General features: G+C 36.1%; 1 protein-coding gene across 1 annotated transcript in view; it reads right to left on the bottom strand.

The window, feature by feature from the left end:
• Positions 1 to 27698, bottom strand: part of ADAM32 (ADAM metallopeptidase domain 32) — a 209319-nt gene that overhangs the window by 45367 nt on the left and 136254 nt on the right. Inside the window, 3 exon segments of the mRNA XM_082444199.1 lie at positions 13329 to 13412; positions 17174 to 17354; positions 17713 to 17818. Coding sequence (XP_082300325.1) covers positions 13329 to 13412; positions 17174 to 17354; positions 17713 to 17818 — 371 coding nt within the window.

The raw sequence follows: 27698 nt of genomic DNA, 5'->3' as shown, positions 1-27698 counted from the left end.
TTTGTATGGAAACACAAAAGACCCCGAATAGCCAAAGCAATCTTGAGAAAGAAAAACGGAGGTAGAGGAATCAGGCTCCCGGACTTCAGACTATACTACAAAGCTACAGTAATCAAGACAGTATGCTACTGGCACAAAAACTGAAATATAGATCAATGGAACAGGATAGAAAGCCCAGAGATAAACCCACGCACATATGGTCACCTTATCTTTGATAAAGGAGGCAAGAATATACAATGGAGAAAAGACAGCCTCTTCAATAAGTGGTGTTGGGAAAACTGGACAGCTACATGTAAAAGAATGAAATTAGAACACTCCCTAACACCATACACAAATATAAACTCAAAATGGATTAAAGACCTAAACGTAAGGCCAGACACTATCAAACTGAGGAAATGATAGGCAGAACACTCTATGACATAAATCACAGCAAGGTCCTTTTTGACCCACCTCCTAGAGAAAGGGAAATAAAAACAAAAATAAACAAATGGGACCTAATGAAACTTAAAAGCTTTTGCACAGCAAAGGAAACCATAAACAAGACCAAAAGACAACCCTCAGAATGGGAGAAAATATTTGCAAATGAAGCAACTGACAAAGGATTAATCTCCAAAATATACAAGCAGCTCATGCAGCTCAATATCAAAAAAAAAAACAACCCAATCCAAAAATGGGCAGAAGACCTAAACAGACATTTCTCCAAAGAAGATATACAGATTGCCAACAAACACATGAAAGGATGCTCAACATCACTAATCATTAGAGAAATGCAAATCAAAATTACAATGAGGTATCACCTCACACCAGTCAGAATGGCCATCATCAAAAATCTACAATCAATAAATGCTGGAAAGGGTGTGGAGAAAATGGAACCCTCTTGTACTGTTCGTGGGAATGTAAATTGATACAGCCACTATGGAGAACAGTATGGAGGTTCCTTAAAAAACTAAAAATAGAAATACCATATGACCCAGCAATCCCACTACTGGGCATATACCCTGAGAAAACCATAATTCAAAAAGAGTCATGCACCACAACCTTCATTGCAGCACTATTTACAATAGTCAGGACATGGAAGCAACCTAAGTGTCCATTGACAGATGGATGGATAAAGAAGATGTGGCACATATATACAATGGAATATTACCCAGCCATAAAAAGAAATGAAATTGAGTTATTTGTAGTGAGGTGGATGGACCTAGAGTCAGTCATACAGTGTGAAGTAAGTCAGAAAGAGAAAAACAAATACCATATGCTAACACATATATATGGAATCTAAAAAAAAAAAGGTTCTGAAGAACCTAGGGGAACGACAGGAGTAAAGACACAGATGTAGAGAATGGACTTGAGGACACAGGGAGGGGAAGGGTAAGCTGGGACAAAATGAGAGAGTGGCATGGACATATATACACTACCAAATGTAAAATAGCTAGCTAGTGGGAAGCAGCCGCATAGCACAGAGAGATCAGCTTGGTGCTTTGTTCCCACCTAGAGGGGTGGGATAGGGAGGGTGGGGGGGAGATGCAAGAGGGAAGGGAGATGGGGATATATGTATACATATAGCTGATTCACTTTGTTATACAGCAGAAACTAACACACCATTGTAAAGTAATTATACTCCAAAAAAGATGTTAAAAAATAAATAAATGAAAATGAAATTAAATAAATGGACATATTCTTAGAATCATACAATCTGTCAAGACTGATTTATGAAAAAACTGAAAATCTGCAAGGCCGATCACTAGTACAGAAATTGAAACAGTAATCAAAAAGCTCCCCAGGGCTTCCCTGGTGGCGCAGTGGTTGAGAATCTGCCTGCCAATGCAGGGGACACGGGTTCGAGCCCAGGTCTGGGAAGATCCCACATGCCGCGGAGCAACTAGGCCCGTGAGCCACAATTACTGAGCCTGCGCGTCTGCAGCCTGTGCTCTGCAACAAGAGAGGCTGCGACAGTGAGAGGCCCGCACACCGCGATGAAGAGTGGCCCCCACTTGCCGCAACTGGAGAAAGCCCTCGCACAGAAACGAAGACCCAACACAGCCATAAATATAAAAATAAATAAATTTTAAAAATTAAAAAAAAAAAAAGCTCCCCAAAACAAAACTCCAGGACCATATGGCTTCACAAGTGATTTCTACCAAACATTCAAAGAAGATTTAATACCCATCCTTCTCAAACTATTCCAAAAAACTGAAGCGGAGGGAATGCTTCCTAACTCATTTTACAAAGCGAACATCACCCTGATAACAAAACCAGAAAAACTGGCAACACATGTACACAAAAAGAAAATTACAAAGCTGTAGTGAAGTAAGAAACAGTTCTTAAAGGGATTGTGCAGACTCACCTCGGTATTCTCCAGGGCCTACTTCAGAGGCAGCAGGTTGAAATGTTCAGTAAAGAGGCATATTTGCTTATCTTAAAGCTCTGGCTTAAGGGGCAGGCATGTAATTTAACACATCTAGGGGCCTACTGAAATACTCTCCAAAGACAGAGGCCAGTGGACACCTACTTTGTGCTCTATCCCTGCCTCTTTACAGGTCACTGGGATCTCCCAGGAAGGAGCTTGTGCAAGCATGTTGCACCCAGGATTCTGCAATTCCCGCTTAGGGGATACCCCTTGATCTCCTGGCTCTGGAGGCCAGTGGGACTTGCATTCATGATTCCCAGGGGGCTGTAATAAACAGAAAGACAGTTTTGAGCTGGCAACCACCTCCAGGGCATAGCACCAAGACAGAAGACTGAAATATACCACAGGCCTTTCTATTGAACAGGCTTATTTGCTCGTCTTGAAGCTTCACCTTGAAGGGCAGTCTTCTGGTTTGGCACACATCTAAAGGCCTACTGAGATACTCTCCAGGGATGGATACTAGTTGGCAACATCTTTGCACATCATTAATGTGTAGGTGCCTAACAAAAGAGCCCCAAACTACATGAGGCAAAAACCAATACAACCACAAGGAGAAACAGCTGAATCTACTGTAATAGTTGGAGACTTCAAAACCCCACTGTCAGGAATGGACAGATCCAGCTGGAAGAAGAAAATCAGTAAGAACACAGTTGAAATCCACAACACCATCAATCAACTGGATATAATTAACATCTACTCACTACTTCATTTAACAACAGGAGAATATACATTCTTCTCTCCTCACGTGGAACCCAGATAGACCACATTCTGGGCCATAAAACACACCTTACCAATATTTAAAAGAAGAGAAATCATACAATGTCTGCTCTCAGATCACAATGGCTTTAAACTAGAAATCAGCACTAGGAAAATACCTGGAAACTTCCCCAATACTTGAAAATTAAAAAACACACTTCTACGTAACACATGAGTCAAAAAAGAAATATCAAGAGAAAATTTTAAATATGTTGAACTAAATGAAAGAGGAAATACAGTTTATCAAATCTATCTGATGCAGCAAAAGAGGTCCTTAAAGGAAAATTTCTAGCATTGAACGCATACATAAGAAAACAAGAAAGATATAAAATCAATCATCTAAACTTCTACCTTATGAAACTAGAAAATGAACAGTAAATTAATATCAATATGAAAAGAAAAAATAATTAACAGAGCAGAAATCAATGAACTTGAAAACAGAAAATCAATAGAGAAAATAAACAAAACCAAATGTGGATTCTCTGAAAAGATCAATAAAATGGAGAAGATTCTAACTGGGCTAAGAAAAAAGAGAGAAGACACAAATTACTAATATCAGACATGAAAGAGAGGACATCACTACAGATCCCATGGACATTAAAAAGATAATAAAGGGATAATATCAAAAACTCTATGCCAACAAATTTGATAACACTGATGAAATAAACCAAGTCCTTGAAAGACAAAATTCACACAAAAATAAACAATATGAATAGCCTATATTTATTAAATAAATTCAATCAATAATTAATAACCTTCCATAACAAAAAGCATTGGTCCAGCTGGATTTTCTGGTGAATTCTACCAAACATTTAAGAAAGAAATCATACTAATTCTCTACAGTTTCTTTCAGAAGTTAGAAGTAGAGTGAATACTTCTTAACACATTTTATAGGCCAGCATTACCCTAGTACAAAACACAGACAAAGACCTTACAAGAAAAGAAAACTACAGACCAATATCTCTCATGAATGAAGATGCAAAAATCTTCAACAAAATATTAGCAAATCAATTCCAACAACGTATAAGAAATATACACCACAACCAAGTGAATTTTGTCTCAAGTATGGAAGAATTGTTCAACACTTGGAAAATCAGTTAATGTAATCCATCATAAACCAACAGGCTAAATAAAAATCACACGATCATACCACAGTTACAGAAAATTATATGACAAAATTGAATAGGCATTTATGATAAAAGACCATCAGAAAGCTGTTAATAGAAGAAAACTTCCTCAACTTGATAAAGAATATCTTTAAAAAAAAAAAACCTACAATAACATTATGCTTAATGGTAAGATTAGAAGCCTTCTTGCTAAGATCGGGAACAAAGCAAGGAAGTCCCCTCTCACCATTCCTTTTTAACATCATATTGGAAGAAAAGATGAGAAAATAAAAAGTACATAGATTGGAAAGGAAGAAATAAAACTGACTTTGGGAGTAATGATAGCATCATGGTTGCATAATATGTCTCTCTTTTTGGCTCCTCTGTTCAACAACTAAATTTTGGCATCCATCTATGAACAAAAGCACCTCTGTGGAAGTTATAGGATCAAGCACCATACACCAAGGGACCCAGGAGGAGTCTTTCCCACCTGTGCATCAAGTAATAGGCAGACAGACCACAGTATAAGCTGTGGAAGAAGCAGGAGCCAGTGAATAGGCCTCAGCCTCTCTTGGTTATAGTCAGGGAAAACTTGGGGAGTGCTGACTTGGGCAGACACTCATGGACAAGAGAGCCTTGCAGAATTCCGACCTTCCTGGTAATAGATGCCTGAATTCCTCTGGAGCAAATATATAAATAAATAAGTTTGGACACATTGGATAGGGTAAGAGTAACTTTGCCAGCACCACCCCTCCCTCAATGTGACACAGCATGGGGCTGAACTAGACAGCAGTGACCTCTCAGGGGAAAGGGAAAGCAGTGAGTGAGTGCAAAGCTAACGCAGCTATACAGGACATAGCTGGAGAAATCTATTTCTTTCCCATAGCACCCAGAGTACCGAGACAGCACCTCTATGACTGGGGGACAGATATCAGGAAAGAGGCAGATAAGAATATCAAAGGGCATTAAAGGGACATGGTTCCTGATGAATGCTTTCAGTACTCCAGCAGAAAGCCTGTCCATGAGGTGCTGGGAGAACTTCACCCAAGGATTCCACCACCACCTGACCCACAGTCACCTCCAATGCCCCAAGTGCTAAACCAACAACTCCCCCCACTTTTTGGCCACTCTTTGTATGCACATTTGAGTTCAGTGGCAAGAGCAAGCTCTGGTAGACATGGGGTGCCCTCAGAAAATCAGGCCAGTGTCCTTGGGCAAAGGAGAAAGCACAAACATGAGCTGTAGCACACCTTCTGGAAAACAAAAGAGAGGTTTCCAGCAGCTGGTTTAGTGAGTTTTTAAGAACCATAGAAGACACACAAACTTAAAACTCTGCCACAAAATGGAATAAGAAATGTGGAGCAGGGCTTCCCTGGTGGTGCAGTGGTTGAGAGTCTGCCTGCCAATGCAGGGGACACGGGTTCGAGCCCTGGTCTGGGAAGATCCCACATGCCGCGGAGCGGCTGGGCCCGTGAGCCACAATTACTGAGCCTGCGCGTCTGGAGCCTGTGCTCCGCAACAAGAGAGGCCGCGATAGTGAGAGGCCCACGCACAGGCCGCGATGAAGAGTGGACCCCGCTTGCCACAACTAGAGAAAGCCCTCGCACAGAAACGAAGACCCAACACAGCCATAAATAAATAAATTGTTTAAAAAAAAAAAAAAAAGAAATGTGGAGCAGAGATATCCATAAAGTTAGAGAAAAACCTAGACATAAGCAAGACCAGTGAATAAAATCTCCCACCTGAAGACAACTAGTAAAGATTTAAGGAGGTGACTACTATTTCAAATATAAAAAAAGCAATGCAAAACTGCAAGGAATATAAAGAATCAAGGAAGTATGTCATTACCAAAAGATAACAGTAATACTCCAGTAACTGAACACAAAGATACAGAATTTAGCAATTTAGCTGATAAAGAATTCAAACTAGCTGTTTTTACAAACTCAACTGCCTACAAGAATCAACGGACATACAAGTCAATAAAATCAGGATAAACACGTGGATAAAATGAGAAATTTAACAAAGAGGTAGAAACGATAAAAAAGGACCAAAAAGAAATTCTAGAGATGAAGTATTAAATAAATAAAAAGAAAAATGCAATAGGTCATCTACAGCAACATAGACCAAACAGAAGATAGAATTGGTGACCTAAAGGACAGGAATTTTTAAATAACCCAGTCAGTGTAGCCAAAGAAAAAATACTGAAAAAGAGAAAACAAATCATATGTGATCTATGGGAAACCATCAAACATACAGATATTAGAATAATTGGAGTTCCAAAAGGAAAAAGAGAGGAAAGGGGGCAGAAAGTCTATTTAAAAAAATAATAGCTGAGAACTTCCCAAACCTGGGAGAGACTGAAACATCCAGTCACAAAGTGAATAGATCACTCCATTATCTCAATGCAAAATGACCTTCTCCAAGATGTATTATAATTACATTGACAAAAATCAAAGACAACGAGAGAATCATAAAATAAAGCAAGAGAAAAAAATGATTGTAATCTACAAATAGAAACCCAGTAGGTACAGGCCAGGACAGAATAATGATATATTCAGTGTGTCGAAAGAATAAAAAAGTCAGTCAAGAATACTTTAACTGGCAAACATATCCTTCAAAAGTAAAAGAGAAATAAAAACTCTCCGAGACAAACAAGAACTGAGGAAATTCATCACCACTATACCTGCCTTACAAGAAATGCTGAAAGAATTTCTTCCACCTGAAATAAAAAGATGATAATTAGTAACATGAAAACATATAACACACTCATAAAGGTAAATACACAGATTTTAAAAACTAAATCTGTAAGGGAATGGTGTGTTAACTACTGAACAATAGTATACAGGTTAAAGGGGAAAAGTATTAAAATAACTATAATCACTATAATTTGCTAATGCATGCACAATATGAAAAGAGGTAAATTATGACATCAAAAACAAAAAAGGGGGAGATAGTAGGGTAGAGCTTTTGTGTGTGATCAAAGTTAAGTTACAATCAGCTTAAAATGGACTGTTTTATCTATAAGATGCTTTATGTAAACCTCATAGCAACCACGAAGCAAAAACCTATAGTAGATTCATAAAGGATAAATAGAGGGCAATCATAGCATACCACCATAGAAAATCATGAATTCATAAAGGTAGGCAAAAAGAGAAGGAAAAAAAGAATAAGGGAACTAAAACAAACAAACAACAAAAAACCAGCCAAAAAGTAATGAAAGAGATGGCATTACTAAGTACTTACATATCAATAGTTACCCTAATACATGAAATTAATTAATCAATCAAAGGTCAGAGTGGCTGAATGGATAAAAAAACAAGACCCAACTAAGTCTGCCTTCAAGAGAATCACATAGTCTCCAAGTAAAGAGATGTAAAAATATCCCATGTAAATGGAACCCAAAAGAAAGAGGGGGTAGCTATACTTATATCAGACAAAAAAAGGCTTTAAGCCAAAAAATGGTAACAAGACAAAAAGAAGATCATTATATAATTATAAAGTGGTCAACTCTGCAAGATATAGCAATTGTGAATATACACACCCAACATCAGAGCACCTAATATACTAAGCAAATACTGAAAGGAGAAATTGACAACAAGACAATAATAGTAAGACACTTCAATACTCCACTTTCAACAATGGAAAGATAATCCAGACAAAAAATCACAAAGAAATGCTGGACCTGAGCTATACTTTATACCAAATCGACCTAACAGATATATATAGAACATTCCACCCAAGAGCAGCAGAATACATATTCTTCTCAAGTGTACATGGAACATTACCAAGGATAGGTCATATAATAAGCCACAATACAAATTTTAGCAAATTTAAGAAAATTGAAAACATACAAAGTATCTACTTGACCAACACGATATGGAACTAGAAATCAACAGCAGGAAAGCTGGAAAATTCACAAACATGTAGAAATTAAACAACACACTCCTGAACAACCAATAGGTCAAGAAAGAAATTAAAAAGGACATTTTAAAATCTCAAAACAAATAAAAATGGAAACAACACAGACAAAAACTGGGGTTCTGTAAAAGCAGCGCTTAGAAATTTATAGCAATAAATGCATATATTAAGAAAATACAAATAATCCTAAAATTTATAAGGAACCATAAAAGACCCAGAATTGCCAAAGTGACCCTAAGGAAAGAGAACAAAGCGGGAGGCATAACCCTCCCAGACTTCAGACAATATTACCAAGCCACAGTAATCAAAACAGTGTGGAATTGGCACAAAAACAGATATATCAACCAATGCAACAGAATAGGCAGCCCAGAAATAAACCCACACAGTTACAGTCAATTAATCTTTGACAAAGGAGGCAAGAATATACCATGGGAAAAAAGACAGTCTCTTCAGCAAGTGGTGCTGGGAAAGTTGGACAGCTTCATGTAATGAATGAAGTTAGAACACAGCCTCAAACCATAAAAAAATTAAACTTGAAATGCCTTAAACACTTAAACATAAGCCTAGAAGAGATCACAGGCAAAACATTCTCTGAACATAAAGCGTACCAATGTTTTCTTAGGTCAGTCTCCCAAGACAATAGAAATAGAAACAAAATAAACAAATGAAACCTAATCAAACTTAGAAGCTTTTGCACAGCAAAAGAAACCATCAACAAAATGAAAAGAAAACCTACAGAATGGGAGAAAATATCTGCAAACCATGTGACCAACAAGGGCTTAATTTCCAAAATATACAAACAGCTCATAAAACTAAATATTGAAAGTTTATAGCAATACAGTCATACAGCAGGGAAAAAAAATCTCAACTAAGCAACCTAACCTTACACCTAAAGCAACCAGAGAAAGGAGAAGAAACAAAACCCAAAGTTAGTAGAAAGAAATAAATCATAAAGATCAGAGCAGAAATAAATGAAATCAGAACAAAGAGACAATAGAAAATATCTATGAAACTAAAAGCTGGTTCTTTGAAAAGATAAACAAAATTGATAAACCTTTAGCCAGACTCATCAAGGAAAGGAAAAAGAAAAGGAGAGGTCTCAAATCAATAAAACTAGAAAAGAAAAAGAAGTTACAACTGACACCACAGAAATACAAAGGATCATAAGAGACTACACAGGCCAATGAAATGGAAAACCTAGAAGAAATGGACAAGACTGTACCAGGAAGAAATAGAAAATATGAACAGACCAATCACAAGTTCTAAAACTGAAACTGTAAGTAAAAAACTCCCAACAAACAGAAGTCCAGGACCAGATAGCTTCACAGGCAAATTCTACCAAACATTTAGAGAACAGTCAACACCTACTCTCTGAAACTCTTCCAGAAAACTGCAGAGGAAGGAAGACTCCCAAACTCATTCTGTGAGGGCACCATCACCCCAATACCAAAACCAGACAAAGATATCACATAAAAAGAAAATTACAGGCCAATATCACTGATGAACATAGATGCAAAAATCCTCAATAAAATACTAGTAAATCGAATCCAACAAAACATTCAAAGAATCATATACCATGATCAAGTGGGATATATCCCAGGGATGCAAGGATTTTTCAGTATCCACAAATCAATCAGTGTGATACACCACATTAGCAAATTGAAGAATAAAAACTATATGATCATCTCAATAGATCCAGAAAAAGCCTTTGACAAAATTCAACACCCATTTATGATAAAAACTCTTCAGGATGTGGGCATAGAGGGAATATACCTGAACGTAATAAAGGCAATATATGACAAGCCCACAGCTAACATCATACTCAATGGTGAAAAGCTGAAAGCATTTCCTCTAAGATAAGGAATAAGACAAGGATGTCCACTCTCACCACTATTGTTCAACATAATTTTGGAAGTCCTAACCATAGCAATCAGAGAAGAAAATGAAATAAAAGGAATACAAATTGGAAGAGAAGAAGTAAAACTGTCACTATTTGCAGATGATATGGTACCATACATAGAAAATCCTGAAGGTGCTACCAGAAAACTACTAGAGTTCATCAATGAATTCAGTAAAGCTGCAGGATACAAAATTAATACATAGAAATCTGTTGCATTTCTATACACTAACAACAAAAGACCAGAAAGAGAAAATAAGGAAACAATTCCATTAACCATCACATCAAAAAGAATAAAATACCTGGGAGTAAACCTACCTAAGGAGGCAAACGACCCGTACTCTGAAAACTGTAAGATGCTGATGCACGATATTGAATATGACACAAACAGATGGAAAGATATACCATGTTCTTTGATTGGAAGAATAAATATTGTCAAAATGACTATACTACCCAAGGCGATCTACAGACTCAATGCAATCGCTATCAAAATACCAATGGCATGTTTTGCAGACCTAGGACAACAAAAAAGATCTTAAAATCTGTATGGAAACACAAAGACCCTGGAGAGCCAAAGCAACCTTGAGAAAGAAAAACAAAGATGGAGGAATTAGCTCCCTGACTTCAGACTATACTATAAAGCTACAGTCATCAAAACAGTATGATACTGGCACAATGACAGACTTATAGATCAATGGAACAGGACAGAAAGCCCAGAAATAAACCCATGCACCTATGGTCAATTAATTTGCGACAAAGGAGGCAAGACTATACAATAGAGGAAAAACAGTCACTTCAATAAATGGTGCTGTGAAAACTGGACAGCTACGTGTAAAAAAATGAAATTAGAACATTCTTTAACACCATACACAAAAATAAGCTCAAAATGGATTAGACCTAAATGTGAGAGAGGACACTGTAAAACTCTTAAAAGAAAACATAGGCGGAACACTCTCTGACATAAATCAAAGCAATATCTTTTTCGATCGGCCTCCCAGAGTAATGGAAATAAAAACAAAAATAAACAAATGGGACCTAATTAAGCTCAAAAGCTTTTGCACAGCAAAGGACACCATAAACAAAACAAAAAGACAACCCATAGAATGGGAGCAAATATCTGGCAATGATGTGACCAACAAGGGATTAGTCTCCAAAATTTACAACCAGCTTGTAAGACTTAATATCATCAAAAGAAACAACCCAATCAAAACATGGGCAGAAGACCTAAATAGACATTTCTCCAAAGACAACATACAGATGGCCAACAGGCACATGAAAAGAAGTTCAACATCACTAATTATTAGAGAAATGCAAATCAAAACTACAAAGAGACATCACCTCAAACCAGGCAAAATGGCTATCATCAAAAAAATACACAAATAATAAATGCTGCAGAGGGTGTGGAGAGAAGGGAACCCTCCTACACTGTTGGTGTCAATGTAAATTGGTGCAGCCACTATGGAGAACAGTATGGAGGTTCCTTAAAAAGCTAAAAATAGAGGTACCATACGATCCTGCAATCCCACTCCTGGACATATATCCGGAGAAAAACATGGTCCGAAAGGATACATGCGCCCTGGTGTTCACTGCAGCACTATTTACAACAGCCAAGACATGGAAGCAACCTAAATGTCCATCAACAGAGGAGTAGATAAAGAAGATGTGGTACATATATACAATGGAATATTACTCAGCCATTAAAAGGAATGAAATAATGCCATTTGCAGCAACATGGATGGACCTAGAGACTGTCATGCTGAGTGAAGTAAGTCAGACAGAGAAAGAGAAATATGATATTGCTTATATGCAGAATCTAAAAAGAAATGATACAAATGAACTTATTTATAAAACAGAAACACTCACAGACTTAGAGAATGAACTTATGGTTACCAGGGGGGAAGGGTGGGGAGAAGGGATAGTTAGGCAGTTGGGGATTGACATGTACACACTGCTATATTTAAAATGGGTAACCAACAAGGACCTACTGTATAGCACAGGGAACTCTGCTCAATATTATGTAACAACCTAAATGGGAAAATAATTTGAAAAAGAATAGATACATGTATATGTGTGACTGAATCACTTTGCTGTACATCTGAAACTAACACAACATTGTTAATCAACTATATTCCAATATAAAATTAAAAGTTTTAAAAAGAAAGAAAAAATACATGCAGCCCAATATTCACTGCAGCACTATTTACAATAGCAAAGACATGGAAGCAACCTAAATGTCCATCAACAGTGGAGTGGGTAAAGAAGATGTGGTACACATATACAATGGAATATTCCTCAGCCATAATAAAGAATGAAATAATGCCATTTGCAGCAACATGGGTGGACCTAGGTATTATCATACTAAGTGAAGTAAGTCAGAGAAAGACAAATATCATATGATATTGCCTATGTGTGGAATCTGAAAAATGGTACAAATGAACTTATTTACAAAACAGAAAGAGTCACAGATGTAGAAAACAAACTTATGGTTACCAAAGGCAAAAGGAGGTGGGGGAGGGATAAATTAAGTGTTTGGGATTAACATATACACACTACTGTATATAAAATAGATAACTAATAAGGACCTACTGTATAGCACAGGGAACTCTACTCAGTATTCTATAATAACCTATATGGGAAAAAATCTAAAAAAGAACAGATATATGTGTATGTATAACTGATCCACTTTGCTGTACACCTGAAACTAACACAACATTGTAAATCAACTATACTCCAATTTTTTTTAAAAATGAAACAAAATAAAATAGGAGTGTTCTACTATCACTTGAGATCGACAATCCAACCTTCTATCCACTGCACTTTTACTTTTTTGGTATGGGAAGTAAATTGGTCTCATTGGGAAAAATTTTAAAAAGTCTATTACAAAATGAGGGATAAAACCAATAATTTTCCCTCACCCTATATATTCATAGACACACACACTTTAGTTTAATTATCTTCACGTAACAAACAGGTTAATGTACTTACTGGAATATTTAATACCTCTGAAAAGTGCCCAACTGTAAAAATAAATTTGTTAGAGTCATCAGCAATTTAATTCTGTACAATGTCCTCTAAAACATATGGCTACAAATTTAGTAACCCAATTCAGCCCCACATTTTAAGTAGATACAACATGTCCTAGCACACAGTAGGAACCCAATAAACGTTGAATAAATTAACAAATGATGCTGAAAAGTGTCCAAGAGAGGTGATTTGGGAAAACATGAATCATGTGCTTACTTACTCCATGTCCATTGCACTTTAGTGAACAATTATATGATCTGTCTGCAAGTATCCTTGATTCTACACATTCACGATTTACACAAATCTAAAGAAAAACACATAAAAAATTTTTTTTCTGAGTTAGAGGAGTCCAGTTATTGTAACATTACCATCAGTAATTTTATAACATAAGACCACAGCCATTCAATGCAGTAAATTTCCATTAAGTACTGCTTTTGCTGTAACCCACAAATTTTTATATGTTGTATTTTCATTTAATTAAAAATATTTTTCAATTTCTCTTGAGATTTCTCCTTTGGCATAAGTGTTATTTAGAAATGTGTAGTGTAAGCTACAAATATTTGGGGATTTTTCCGATAAGTCTAATGTAAACTATGGACTTTGGGTGAGGATGATGTAATAGTGTAGGATTGTGGATAGTGTAGGTGTCTGCACTTCTGTGGGGTAAGTGGTTATGGGAACTCCCTGTACTTTCTGCAACTTTTGATGTGAACCTAAAACTTCCCTAAAAAATAAAGTCTATTTTTAAAAATAAATTTTAAAGAAATGATTCAGGCTTCTGGTATTCGGTTCCCCATTTAAGGAGTTTGGAAGTTGCCACTCCATCCTAACAACAAGTAAAAAGTTGAACAGACTGAAGAAGCAACAACTCTTTTAGGATCCATAAAAGAAGTGATTTGGGGGCAAACCACTGCCCCCAAATTGGAGAGACAGACAAGTGAACACAGGGAGTCACAGCTTACCAGAGAAAAGATTCACAAGCGGAAACCTCCTCAGGTACCCGTGCCAGGGTAGGAAAGTCTGAACTGTAATTGATGAATTGCTGGAGGCTCAATACAGACACCTCTGAGAGTTAGGAACTCCAGGAGAGCCCCACAGTTTTGTGAGATGTACATCCAGGAGCTCAACCGGGTTCTCACAGTAAATATTAGAGAAAAAAAATTCTTGTATTCTGGCAGGAGGAGGGGAAAAGCAACCATTCTGAAGTAGCCAGAGCACTCTGTTCTTAACAAGCTTGCCCTCAGGAGAAACTAGTTAACTAGAGCCTAATCTGGTGGTGTTTTATCAGAGCCTAACTGATCTGAGGGAAGGGAAATACCCAATTTCAGTCAGCTCTAACCTTCCATGTATAAGAAGAGAAATACCCAACTCCAGCCCTCTCCAGCCATCCTGTCCCATCTAAGGGAGGAGAAAAAACATGAGAAACACTTGTGAAGTTCACAGTCCAGAGGCACAGGTTCACTGAAAGACTCAGACCTGTCCATAGGACTAAAGAACACTTCCCCTTCCCACAACACCTCACCACCACATTTCTAAAGGTCTATTTACAGCAGTTCTTTTATCTGGTTCATCATGTCCAGCTCTCAAGAAAACAGATAAGGTTATACTAAAAGCTAAAAAACACAATTGGAAAAACGGAGAAAGTATCAGAACCATACATGTCAGGGATACTGAAATAATCAGACCAGGAGTTTAAAACAACTATGATTAATATGCTAAGGGCTCTAACAGATGAAGCAGACAGTATGCAAGAACAGATGGGAGATGGAAGCAGAGAGACAGCAATCCTAAGAAAAAATAAAAATAAATGCTGGAATGAAAAAAAACACTGTAACAAAAATGAATAAATGCCTTTAATGGGCTTATTAGTACACTGGACATAGCTGAGGGAAGAATCTCTGAGCTAGAGGATATATCAATAGAATCCTTGAAAATGAAAAAGCAAAAAGAACAAAGACAAAAAAATAACACAGAATATCCAAGGACTGTGGGACAACTACAAAAGGTATAACACATATGTAATGGAAATGCCAGAAGAAAAAGAAAAAGGAACGGAAGAAATATTTGAAACAATAATGACTAAGGATTTCCCCCAAATTAATGTCAGACACCAAACCACAGTTCCAGGAATCTCAGATAACAATAAGCAGGATAAATGCCAAACAAACTAACTAACTAACAAACCCCTACACCTAGGCATATTGTGTTCAAACAGAAAATCAAAGAATAAATCCTGAAAAAAGCAAAACTTTTTTAAAAAGCCTTATAGACTAACAAAGATAAGAATTACATCTGACTTCTCCTCAGAAACCAGGCAGTCAGAAGAGTGGAGCAAAATATTTAAAGTATTGACAGAAAAAAATCCCCAACCTAGAATTCTATATACCACAAAATTATCCTTCAAAAGTGAAAGAGATAAAGACTTTTTCAGACACACAAAAATGGAGGGAATTTTTCGCTAAGAGAGCTGTCTTGCAAGACATGTTAAAAGAAGTTCTTAAGAGAGAAGGAAAATAATATAGGTCAGAAACTAATAGGATGTACAATAGCTTTACGTAAACTATTTGTGTGATAAGCATGTGTCAATGTAGGTTGATCAATTGTAACAACTGTACCACACTGGTGGGCGATGTTAGTAACGGGGAAGACATGCCTGTGTGGGGCCAAGAGGGCATGTAGGAAATCCCTCTAACATCCTTTCCGTTTTGTTGTGAATCTAAAATTGTTCTTTAAAAACTGTCCAAAAAAATGATTCAGGGCAGGGAAATGGGAGAAACAAATGAAACAAGATTGACATAAAAAAAATCATAATCAAAAAATCACTTTTAATTACAATAGCCTGAAATCTAACAAAACCATCCCTAAGAGCACAGTTTAAATAATATTCTGTATTACTGCACATACTGAAAGTTTGCATAGAAAGAAAATCAATTCAATAATCAGGAGTTTTCACTAAATATGTGCTATTATTCGAGTTCCTAAGAAAGATATTAGAAGTTTTCATTAAAATATACTACAGATATCTAACATTCTATTATGGAATGTATTAAACATCCAAATATTAATTCTTTTAAGTATAAAGTATAATAATCAGAGGATTAAGGATATATTCCCAACTCCCTTATTTCTAGCAATATCAACTTCCCTAAGTTGCAGTTTTCTTAAATGAGTACAATAATACTTTTTCTAAACTATTTGAGATTTGTTTCAAGGTTAAAATGAAATAATGTATGTGAAAATGATTTCCTTTCAAACATGAAATCACAACACTCTTCAGAGAAATGGCCTCACAAAACCCTTTCTAAACCCCAACACCCTAACCCTTTTAAGCCTTTAATGTGTTCAGTCTTCTCATTAGTTCTTGGCCTCCGTGGTGTGTCTAACAACTCCTTTTAGAATGTAGAGATTTTGAAGTAAATTTATTCCCTCTATGTTTTCTCCAGATTTGGCTGGTTGGTCTCATAGATAACAAATTATAATAACAATAAATAATAATAGCCAACCTATATTTAGCTCTTACTATGTGCTGGGCATTGTGCTAAGCACTTTATACTATTATCTCATTTAATCTTTGCAATAACTCCATAGAGTAAATGTTATTATTATCCCCACTTTACATACAGTTGTGGTATCTCAGACTGGTTAGGTAACTTGCAAAATGTCAAAAACTAAAAGGTGAAGACTGATTCTTAGCAGCCCCATCTAAGTTGTGCTCTTATCTACTGGGCCGCAAAGAGACATATATTACTAAGTGGGATTTCTTCTTTCTTCTCCAAGAAGAAAAGTGAATTTCCATGTTATGGAATATTTAACTACAAGTACAAGTATTCCCAAGATTTCTCTCTTCCCCACTCCAGCCCCAGAACACTTGGATTTTCCTTGTTCACAACACAGAAATTCTAACGGGGATCAAACAACTCTCATTTCCCTCAGAGGCCAATTGAAGCTTATTCATTTTCTCCTTAACCAAATATTTAAGTTTACAAAGCACTAGTAATTAACTGCAATATTTATTAAAGGAATTAATAAAACTAGATTTTTAAAAATAGATTTTAAGTCATTTACCCTCCCAGTATCACAAATAGAGCCACTTTTGACCATCATTGGATCTTCTCTACCCGTCGTTGTGTAGTGCATAGTTATACATACAGTATTTCGTACAAAAGCATAAATCACAGAAGCACCGTCTCGAAGGAAAGGAGTTTGAAAGGGGTAGGTACAAATTAATCTGCCACATATAAGATTCCTGCAAACATAATAAATTATATGATTATTATGCATTAGGCATTTATTAGGAATGCATCAGATTGCTTTCTTTGACAAAAAAGTAAAAATAAACAATGGTTCTAGATTTATGGCAGTATATCTAAGGAAAATGTAACACTTTAATGCTAACATTTAAAGTAAAAAGGAAAGCCACTGATACAGGCTTAATAAGCCTGTAACACAAGAAAGATGCCAAGGCTAGAGATTTTGATTTCAGATTTACTCCCATACACATGTGATACTTGAAACCACTGGAATGAATGACATATATAGAGAAAAACTAAAAACAGAATCTTACAGAACATAAGAGAAGTATCTTTGATATTTGCATAGCATACCTCCATGCACAAAATTTATATCTGCTTCCTTCTCTACCACAGTTCCCAAACCTATCAGTTTGAGACTGTATTTCTTCATAGCAGGCAAATGGAGCATTTTTTGAACCTGTCAAAGTTAGAAATATATTTGGATTAAAACTTCCTTTTTTTCCATCTTCCTCAATTTCCTCATATATTTATGTTTCTTATGCTTTTTTCTCTATTATTATCATCTATTCAAAAGTTTCCTAGTGACGTTGTAAGAAAAGAGAAATGATTAAAGTGAAAAGTAACGCTCATGGTTATTTCTCCTTTTACTTCATTTTCAGTCATTTCCATCACAAAAGATATTAGGAGGATAAGGGAGAGCTATAGAAGTGTAAACCTTGAGAGGGCTCTGTGAAAGAAGACAAGAGAGAGAAAACTATACTTGTTCTCCTAGATTCTGAGTAGGAATTTATAAAAAGCCAGGTGTATAAAAAAATCTCACTAAAGAAACCTCGTATCTTCAGAAAGTCTGAAGTGAAGGGACCAAAATTGCCAAACTATAAATTTACCTATTCTTCCTTCATTACTATATTAGTTTTTTTATCATTGTGTAAAAAATTACCAATATATTGGCACCTTAAAACAACACCCACGTCACAGTTTCTGTAAGTCAGGAGCCTGGCAAAGCACAAGCAGGTTCTCTGTGCAGGGTCTCACTAGGCTGAAATAAAGTTCTTGGCTGGGGTTACAGTCTCATTTGAGGCTGGAGTCCTCTTCCAATCTCACTGGTCATTGGAAGAATTCATTTTTTTGTACCCATTGCTCCATTGTCTTACTATCTGCCAGGGGTTGCTCTTGGCCCCTCAGGTCCTAGTCAATGGCCCTCTCACAACAATGGCAGCTTATTTCTGCCAAGCCAGCAAGAGAATCTTCTGACATCTTCCATCTTCTAAAGGCTCACATTATTAGGTGAGGCCCCACTCAGAATGATCTCCCTTTTAATTAATTCAAAGTTGACTAATTACGGACCTTAATTACTTCTTTAAAATTCCTTCATATTTACTATATAATCTAATCATAGGGATGATATTCCATCATATATTCACTGGTTCTCCCCCATCTCAGAGAGGGGATTATCCAAGAAATGTACACCAGAAGAATATTGGGGGCCATCTTAGAATTCCACCTAGCACAGTTACCTTCTCCAAAATGAACCTTGCTAAGTCTAACTGCCCATCTATAAAATATAAAAGTAGGTAATAATATCTACCTCAGTGGATTGTTATGAAACTTAATTAAGATGATGTTTATTTAGTCACTCTTTTTTTAAATTTATTTATTTATTTATTTATTTTTGGTTGCGTTGGGTCTTTGTTGCTGTACATGGGCTTTCTCTAGTTGTGGCGAGCGGGGGCTACTCTTCACTGTGGTGCGCAGGCTTCTCATTGCGGTGGCTTCTCTTGTTGCAGAGCACGGGCTCTAGGCTCGCAGGCTGTAGAGCGCAGGCTCAGTAGTTGTGGCGCGTGGGCTTAGTTGCTGCACAGCACATGGGATCTTCCCGGACCAGGGCTCGAACCTGTGTCCCCTGCATTGGCAGGCGGATTTTCAACCACTGCGCCACCAGGGAAGTCCCATATTAAGTCACTCTTAATTCCCATCGAATCCTTCTCCATTTTCTTTTGAGATTAAGAACGTTTCTCCTATTTACCAGCTCTTTCTATGATTTACATTTTCCCCACTATTCCCTTTAATTTTTTACCTTCTCCTAATTCTATCTCTTTCCACCATTTTTAAACATTGGTCCATCAAAGGTGCTTGTATACGTACCGTGAGGACAGGTAATGGTATTTCTGAGTATTCACAATGTTTATTAGCTCAGTTGTGAATCTGAGAATACCAGGTTAGGAATGCTCTTCATCCAGGCCAATTTTTACTCATTCAAATAGTGCTTCTAAAGGTACCAATGAGCCCTGTATTTAATTTCTCCCTCGAATACCCTCTCTCATTAGTGTTAGGGACTTTCTCTCAGCTCAGTCTGGGTTTTCCAAGGTGATATGGAAACACCAAAAGGGCAACACTTTGAAAATGTGAAATCACATGTCAAATATTTCCTTAAATCCAGTATACTGATCAAGTCTACAAAGTAAGAGAATTTGCCCTTCCATAGTCCAAATAGTGTATTTAGATTCCCTCTAACCTATTATCAAATGCTATGAGTTACCACAAAATAGTAGATGGACTTTCATAGACAGATGTGCATGTCTGGTACTAGGTCGGTAAATGTGGGTGCTGGAAAACTATTGCAAGTAATTTAGGCAAGACTCATAAATAGCACTGCAGAGTAGGGAGTTTGAGGTTATACTCCCTTGACCACTATTAGAGACGACTAGTTTACGTTTCCAGTTAGATGGACTAGAAGGCCACCCCATCTCAACTGTAATAAAGGGAGCCACTGAAATATTAGCTAAAGTTTTACCTTTCATAACCTGACATCTTTCTCACCTCATCTCATGACTAATAGGCATTTGCAACTTAACATATCCTAAAACCAAATTCTGTTTTACACCCTAGGCTTCTTTATAGGACCATTAGTCAACCAATGTTCAGGCCAAAGCTTAGGAAGAATTCTTGATTTCTTTTTTCCCCCCTCACTACCTGCCTCCACCATCTAATCCAAGTATTACGGACACTGCCCCTAAATATAGCCTGAGCATGACCACTTCTCATCTTCTGCACAGCCACCACTCTAGCCTGTGCTATCATCAGTTCTCTTCTAATATGCTACCATAGCTTCTAAACGACTCCCCACTTCCGCTCTCCATAGTACATTCCCCATATCGTAAGTCAGAGTGATCTTTTTTAAAAATAAAAATACATCAGCCTCTTACTTAAATATCTCTAGTGGTTTCCCGTTACATTAAGAATAAAATCCAATTTTCTTGCCATGGTCCTTACTCAGCCTGGCTCACTACCTTTCAGCCACACTGCCCTTCTTTTTATCCTTGAACTCACCAAATTCATTCCTAACTCAGAACCATAACATTTGCTGCATTTCTCTGCCCAAAATGCTCTTTCCTAAGATCATCTTTTGGCTGACTTCTTCTTAATATTAAAGTTTCTACTCAAATTTCACTTCCACACAGAAACCATCTCTGAACACCCTGTCTGAACAGCCTCACCTTCATCATCAGTCTTTTTCCTATCACTCTGTTTGTTGTTGCTTTGTTTGGGGGATTTTTTGTTGTTGTTGTTATCATAACATTCACCACTAATGGAAATGATTACATTTATTTACTTATTTACTAATTTTTTATTGTTTATGCCTGAACCCTTCACTGTAATATAACCTCCATAAGAATAGGAATCTTTTTTTTTTGTCTTTTCCATCACTGGGTTTCCAGTCCTAGAAGAATGCCTTACCCAATTAAGGTGATAAATAAATATTTATTGAATGAATGAAAAAAATCAACACCTTGGGGAACATATTCCATGATCTGTCTTTCTTACGGAGTTTGACAACCAAAATCAAAACCTCCAATAGGAATTATACCTATTCTATTTGAAGCAATAGAGATTTTTAAAGATTAACAGTTGAAACAAACTCCTTAGTGATCTCTCCCAAATTATGTTTCCAATGTCACCTCACTAATTACATTAGTTTCTGTTTTGTGGCCTTCTAAATATTTTTTATTGAAAGAAGCAATATCAATTCTACATTTTTCAAATAACTTGTAGATAGAACCAATTAAAAATTTCCACAAATTCATGATAAGAAGTAAGAGTTGAAATTTTTTCCTCATGGCTCCTAAAACAGTCCTAAGAGATATTTAAGATAAATAAGCATAAACTTACTTATACAATCTGAAGCCACTTGAGCTATAGAATTCTTTTCCATCTCCAATAAACTATAGATTATTACTGTAACACCAGCTGAAATAATGGAGAAATAACTATTTTCAAAGAAGTCCAGGAAATTCATCACTAATTATGAGAATAACAAGAGACAGATTAAATGAAATATTTATTATATTGGCACTCAAGGAAGAAATGTAAGTAAAGCTTATCTCTCTACCTCTTGTTTTCATTTATGTTTATACTCCAGCTTCATTTTTCTGTCTCACTGAGGCCCATCTTTTTCCACATGGTCAAAAACATAGCTGCCCAAAACTCTGGAGCTTTATTTATGATAATTTTGAGTCCTTAGAGGGAAAACTCTAAGGAGAAGAGAGAAGAGAACAAAAGATGAAGGGAAGAAAAAAGACCTACAAAAACAAACACAAAACGATTAAGAAAATGGCAATAAAAACATACATATTGATAATTACCTTAAATGTAAATGAGTTAAATGCTACAACCAACGGACACAGACTGGCTGAATAAATACAAAAACAAGACCCATATATACACTGTCTACAAGAGAGCCATTTCAGACCTAGGGACACATACAGACTGAAAGTGAGGGGCAAATGGAAATAAAAAGAAAGCTGGAGTAGCAGTACTCATATCAGACAAAATAGACTTTAAAATAAAGACTGTTACAAGAGACAAGGAAGTACACTACATAATGATCAAGGGATCAACTGAAGAAGATGTAACAGTTGTAAATATAGATGCACGTAACATGCAGCTCAATATATAAGGCAAATGTTAAGCCATAAAAGGGAAAATCGACAGTAACACGATAATTATGGGGGACTTTAACATCGCACTTACACCAAAGGACAGATCATCCAGACAGAATATTAATAAGAAAACACAAGCCTTAAATGAAACATTAGATCAGAGAGATTAATTGATATTTACAGGACATTCCATCTGAAAGCAGCAGTATACATTTTCTTCTCAAGTGCACACAGAACATTCTCCAGGATAGATCAGATCTTAAGTCACAAATCAAGCCTTGGTAAATTTAAGAAAATTGAAATCATATCAAGTATGCTTCCTGACCATAATGCGATGAGATTAGAAACTAAATACAGGAAAAGAAACTATAAAAACCACAAACACATGGAGGCTAAACAATATGTTACTAAGTAATCAATGGATCACTGAAGAAATCAAAGAGGAAATCTAAAAATACCTAGAGACAAATGACAACAAAAACACGACCATCCAAAACCTATGGAATGCAGCAAAAGCAGTTCTAAGAAGGAAGTTTACAGCAATATAATCTCACCTCAAGAAACAAGAAAAATCTCAAATAAACAACCTAACCTTACACCTAAAGCAACTAGAGAAAGAAGAACAAACAAAACCCAAAGTTAGTAGAAGGAAAGAAATCATAAAGATCAGAGCAGAAATAAATGAAATAGAGACCAAAAAACCAATAGCAAAGACCAATGAAACTGAAAGCTGGTTCTTTGAAAAGATAAGCAAAATTGATAAACCTTTAGCCAGACTCATAAAGAAAAAGGGGAGAGGACTCAAGTCAATAAAATGAAAAAGGAGAAGTCATAATGGACACCACAGAATACAAAGGATCATAAGAGACTACTACAAGCAACTAACCATACCCCAATAAAATGGACAACCTAGAAGAAATGGACAAATTCTTAGAAAGATACAACCTTCCAAGATTGAACCAGGAAGAAATAAAAAATATGAACAGACTAATCACAAGTACTGAAATTGAAACTGATTAAAAATCTTCCAACAGGCCTTCTAAATACGTCCTTCCACTCACTTCCTCCTCTTTTCTCTTGTCTGCCATCCTATGTGTGCTTGAATTTGCTCCTCGCCATGTCTTCTCACAAGACTTTCAGGATCAAGTGATTCCTGGCCAAAAACAAAAGCAGAATCATCCCATTCCCCAATGGATCTGAATAAAAACTGGTAATAAAATACAACTCCAAGAGAAGACATTGGAGAAGAACTAAGCTGGGTCTATAAGGAACCTCACGTGAAGTGTCACACATTTATGCCATCAAGGTCAATTGTGTCTTACCGTATCAGAACATCACTAGTGTCCGGAACAGCTGCCTGTGTTTGATGGGAAAAATGGAATGGCCCTCTCCTCTTTTCTTGATCTTTCCTCACCACTGCTCACTGTGTAGCTCAGTAATAAATATGTGAAATCTTTTGCTGGAAAAAAAAAAATTTCCAACAAAAAAAGGCAAGGACCAGATGACTTCACAGGCAAATTCTATCAAACATTAGAGAAGAGTTAACACCTACCCTTCTGAAACTCTTCCAAAAAATTGCATAGGAAGGAACACTGCCAAGCTCATTCTAAGAGGCCACTATCATCCTGATACCAAAACCAGACGAAGATATCACAAAAAAGGAAAATTACAGACCCATATCACTGATGAACATAGACACAAAAATCCTCAACAAAATACTAGCAAACAGAATCCAACACCACATTAAAAGGATCATACACCATGATCAAGCGGAATTTACCCTAGGGATGAAAGGATTTTTCAATATCCGCAGATCAATCAGTGTGATACATCCCATCAACAAACTGAAGAATAAAAACCATAGGATCATCTCAATAGATGCAGAAAGAACTTTTGACAAAATACAACACTGATTTATGATTAAAAAAAAAAACTCTCCAGAATGTGGGGAGAGAGGGGACCTACCTCAACATAATAAAGACCATATATGACAAACCCACAGCAAACATCATTCTCCATGGTGAAAAGCAGAAAGCATTTCCTCTAAGATCAGGAACAAGTCAAGGATGTCCACTCTCGCCACTTTTATTCCACATAATTTTGGAAGTCCTAGCCACAGCAATCAGAGAAGGAAAAGAAGTAAAAGGAACACAACTTGGAAAAGAAGTAAAACTGCCACTGTTTGCAGATGACATGATAGTATACATAGAAAACCCTAAAGATGTTACCAGAAAACTACTAGAGCTCATCAATGAATTAGGTAAAGTTGCAGGATACAAAACTAATATAAAGAAATCTGTTGCACACCTATACACTAACAACGAAAGATCAGAAGGAGATATCAAGAAAACAATCCCATTTACTAACACACCAAAAAGAACAAATTGCCTAGGTATAAACCTACCTAAGGAGGCAAGAGACCTGTACTCCAAAAACTATAAGATACTGATGAAAGAAATAGAAGATGACACAAACAGATGGAGAGATATACCATGTTCTTGGATTGGAAGAATCAATATTGTGAAAATGACTATATGACCCAAAGCAAGCTACAGGTTCAATGCAATCCCTATCAAATTACCGAAGGCATTTTTCACAGAATTAGAGCAAAACATTTTACAATTTGTATGGAAACAGGAAAGACCCTGAATGTCCAAAGCAATCTTGAGAAAGAAAAACAAAGCTGGAGGAATCAGGCTCCCTGACTTCAGACTATACTACAAAGCTATCATCAAAACAGTGCGGTACTGGTACAAGAACAGAAATATAGATCAATAGAACAGGATAGAAAGTCCAGAAATAAATCCACACACTTATGCTCACCTAATCTACAACAAACGAGGCAAGAATATATAGTGGAGAAAAGACAGTCTCTTCAATAAGTTGTGCTGGGAAAGCTGGACAGCTACATGTAAAAGAATGAAATTAGAACACACCCTAACACCATACACAAAAATAAACTCAAAATGGATTAAAGACCTAAATGTAAGGCCAGATACTATAAAACTTTTGAGGAAAACATAGGGAGAACACTCTCTGACATAAATCGCAGCAAGATCTTTTCCAATCCACCTCCTAGAGTAATGGAAATAAAAACAAAAATAAACAAATGGGACCTAATTAAACTTAAAAGCTTTTGCACAGCAAAGGAAATGATAAACAAAAGTAAAAGACAACCCTCAGAATATATTTGCAAATGAAGCCACCAACAAGGGATTAATCTCTAAAACATACAAACACCTCAGGCAGCTCAATATCAGAAAAAAAAAACAACCCAATCAAAAAATGGGTGGAAGATCTAAATAGACATTTCTCCAAAGAAGACATACAGATGGTTAAAAAGCACATGAAAAGATGCTCACTATCAGTAATTATTATAGATATACAAATCAAAACTACAATGAGGTATCACTACACACAGGTCAAAATGGCCATCATCAAAAATCTACAAACAATAAGTGCTGGAGACGGTTTGGAGAAAAGGGAACCCTCCTACACTGTTGGTGGGAATGAAAACTGGTACAGCCACTATGGAGAACAGTATGGAGGTTCCTTAAAAAACCGAAAATAGAGCTACCATATGATCCAGCAATACCAGTCCTGGGCATATATCTGGAGAAAACCATAATTCAAAAAGATACACACACCCCAATGTTCACTGCAGCACACTATTCACAATAGCCAGGACATGGAAGCAACCTAAATGTCCATCAACAGAGGAATGGATAAAGAAGATGTGGTACATATATACAATGGAATATTACTCAGCCATAAAAAAGAACAAAATAATGTCATTTCCAGCAACAAGGATGGACCTAGAGACTGTCATACTGAGTGAAGTGGGTCAGACACAGAAAGACAAATGTCATATGATATCACTTATATATGGAATCTAAGAAGAGGTTATAAATGAACTTATCTACAAAACAGAAATAGAGTTACAGATGTAGAAAATAAACTTATGGTTTCCGGGGTGTAAGGGGCAGGGGAGGGATAAACTGGAAGATTGGGATAGACATATACACACCACTATATATAAAGTAGGTAACTAATAAGGACCTATTGAATAGCACAAGGAACTCTACTCCATACTCTGTAATAGCACATATGGGAAAAGAATCTAAAAAAGAGTAGATATACATATACATATAACAGATTCACTCCACGGTACATGTGAAACTAACAGAACGGTGTAAATCAACTACACTCCAATAAAAATTTTTGAAAAGTTTAAATAAATTAATTAATTAAAATTAAAAAATAAAAGTTAAATCAAAACCTCAGAGAAAAACAGGAAAATAAGTGGATGACTTTGGAGTAGGCAAATACTTCTTAGAAAAACTATAGAAAAAATTTGATGAACTCAACTTCTTCAAAATTAAAGTTTTCTTATCAAAAATCACCATTAAAAATGTATATGGGAAACTGCATATGGGAAAAAAATACAATACTTATATCTTAAAATGCATTTGAATATAGAATGTATAAATTACACACATAAATAATAAAAAGGCAAAAACCCAATTAAAAATGGGCAAAGATGTGAACAAACACTACAAACGGAAAATATATATATTCCATATATCATATATGTAGTCAATAAGCACCAAATAATGTGCTCAACATCTTTGATATCAATCATGATAGAAATGCAAATTAAAGCCAGAATCAACTACCATTTTACAACCAATACAATGACTAAAATTAAAAAGATTCACAACATCAAATGTCACCAAGAACATGGAGCAACTGAAGTTCTCATGTTGCTGATAGAGATAAGAAGTAGTATAATGACTTTAGAAAACCGTGAGCAGGTTTCTCATAAAATTAAGCATACAGCTACTCTTAAAACAGCAGTTCCACTCCAAAATCTTTACTCAGGAGAAACAAAAACATATATTTACAAAAAGACTTATATATGAAGCCTCATAACACCTCTATTCATAATAGAAAAAAAAAAACTAGAAACAATCCAAATGTCCATAAATATGAGAATATAAAAACTATTTGTAGAATATTCATATGATGAAATACTTCATTTATATGAAGTTCAAGAACAGGTAAAATTAATGTATGATAATAGGAAAGATAACCGTTATTGCCTTAAAGGAACTGACTGAAAAGAGATAGAAAGGAACTTACTGAGCTGATGAAAATTTTCTACTCTTTAATTGAAGTGAGGATTACATCAAAATATACACTTCAGATCTATGAAGTTCACTTTATACAATTATATCCCAATTTTTAAAAGTTCATGGTTAATGCTGCTAGTAGAAATATGATATCTGAAAGGTAAATCCATATCCACATTATGTCTCTATTCCAGTGAGAGGAAATTTATATGTTATATGCTGCCCTTTATATGTTGGGAGAGATCTAATGTCATCAAGTTGGCAC

This window comes from Balaenoptera physalus (assembly GCF_965194825.1).
Source record: "Balaenoptera physalus genome assembly, chromosome: 21".
Classification (NCBI taxonomy): domain Eukaryota; kingdom Metazoa; phylum Chordata; class Mammalia; order Artiodactyla; family Balaenopteridae; genus Balaenoptera; species Balaenoptera physalus.
The sequence above is the reverse complement of the archived record's forward strand: the minus strand, read 5'-3'. Positions and strand labels throughout refer to the sequence as shown.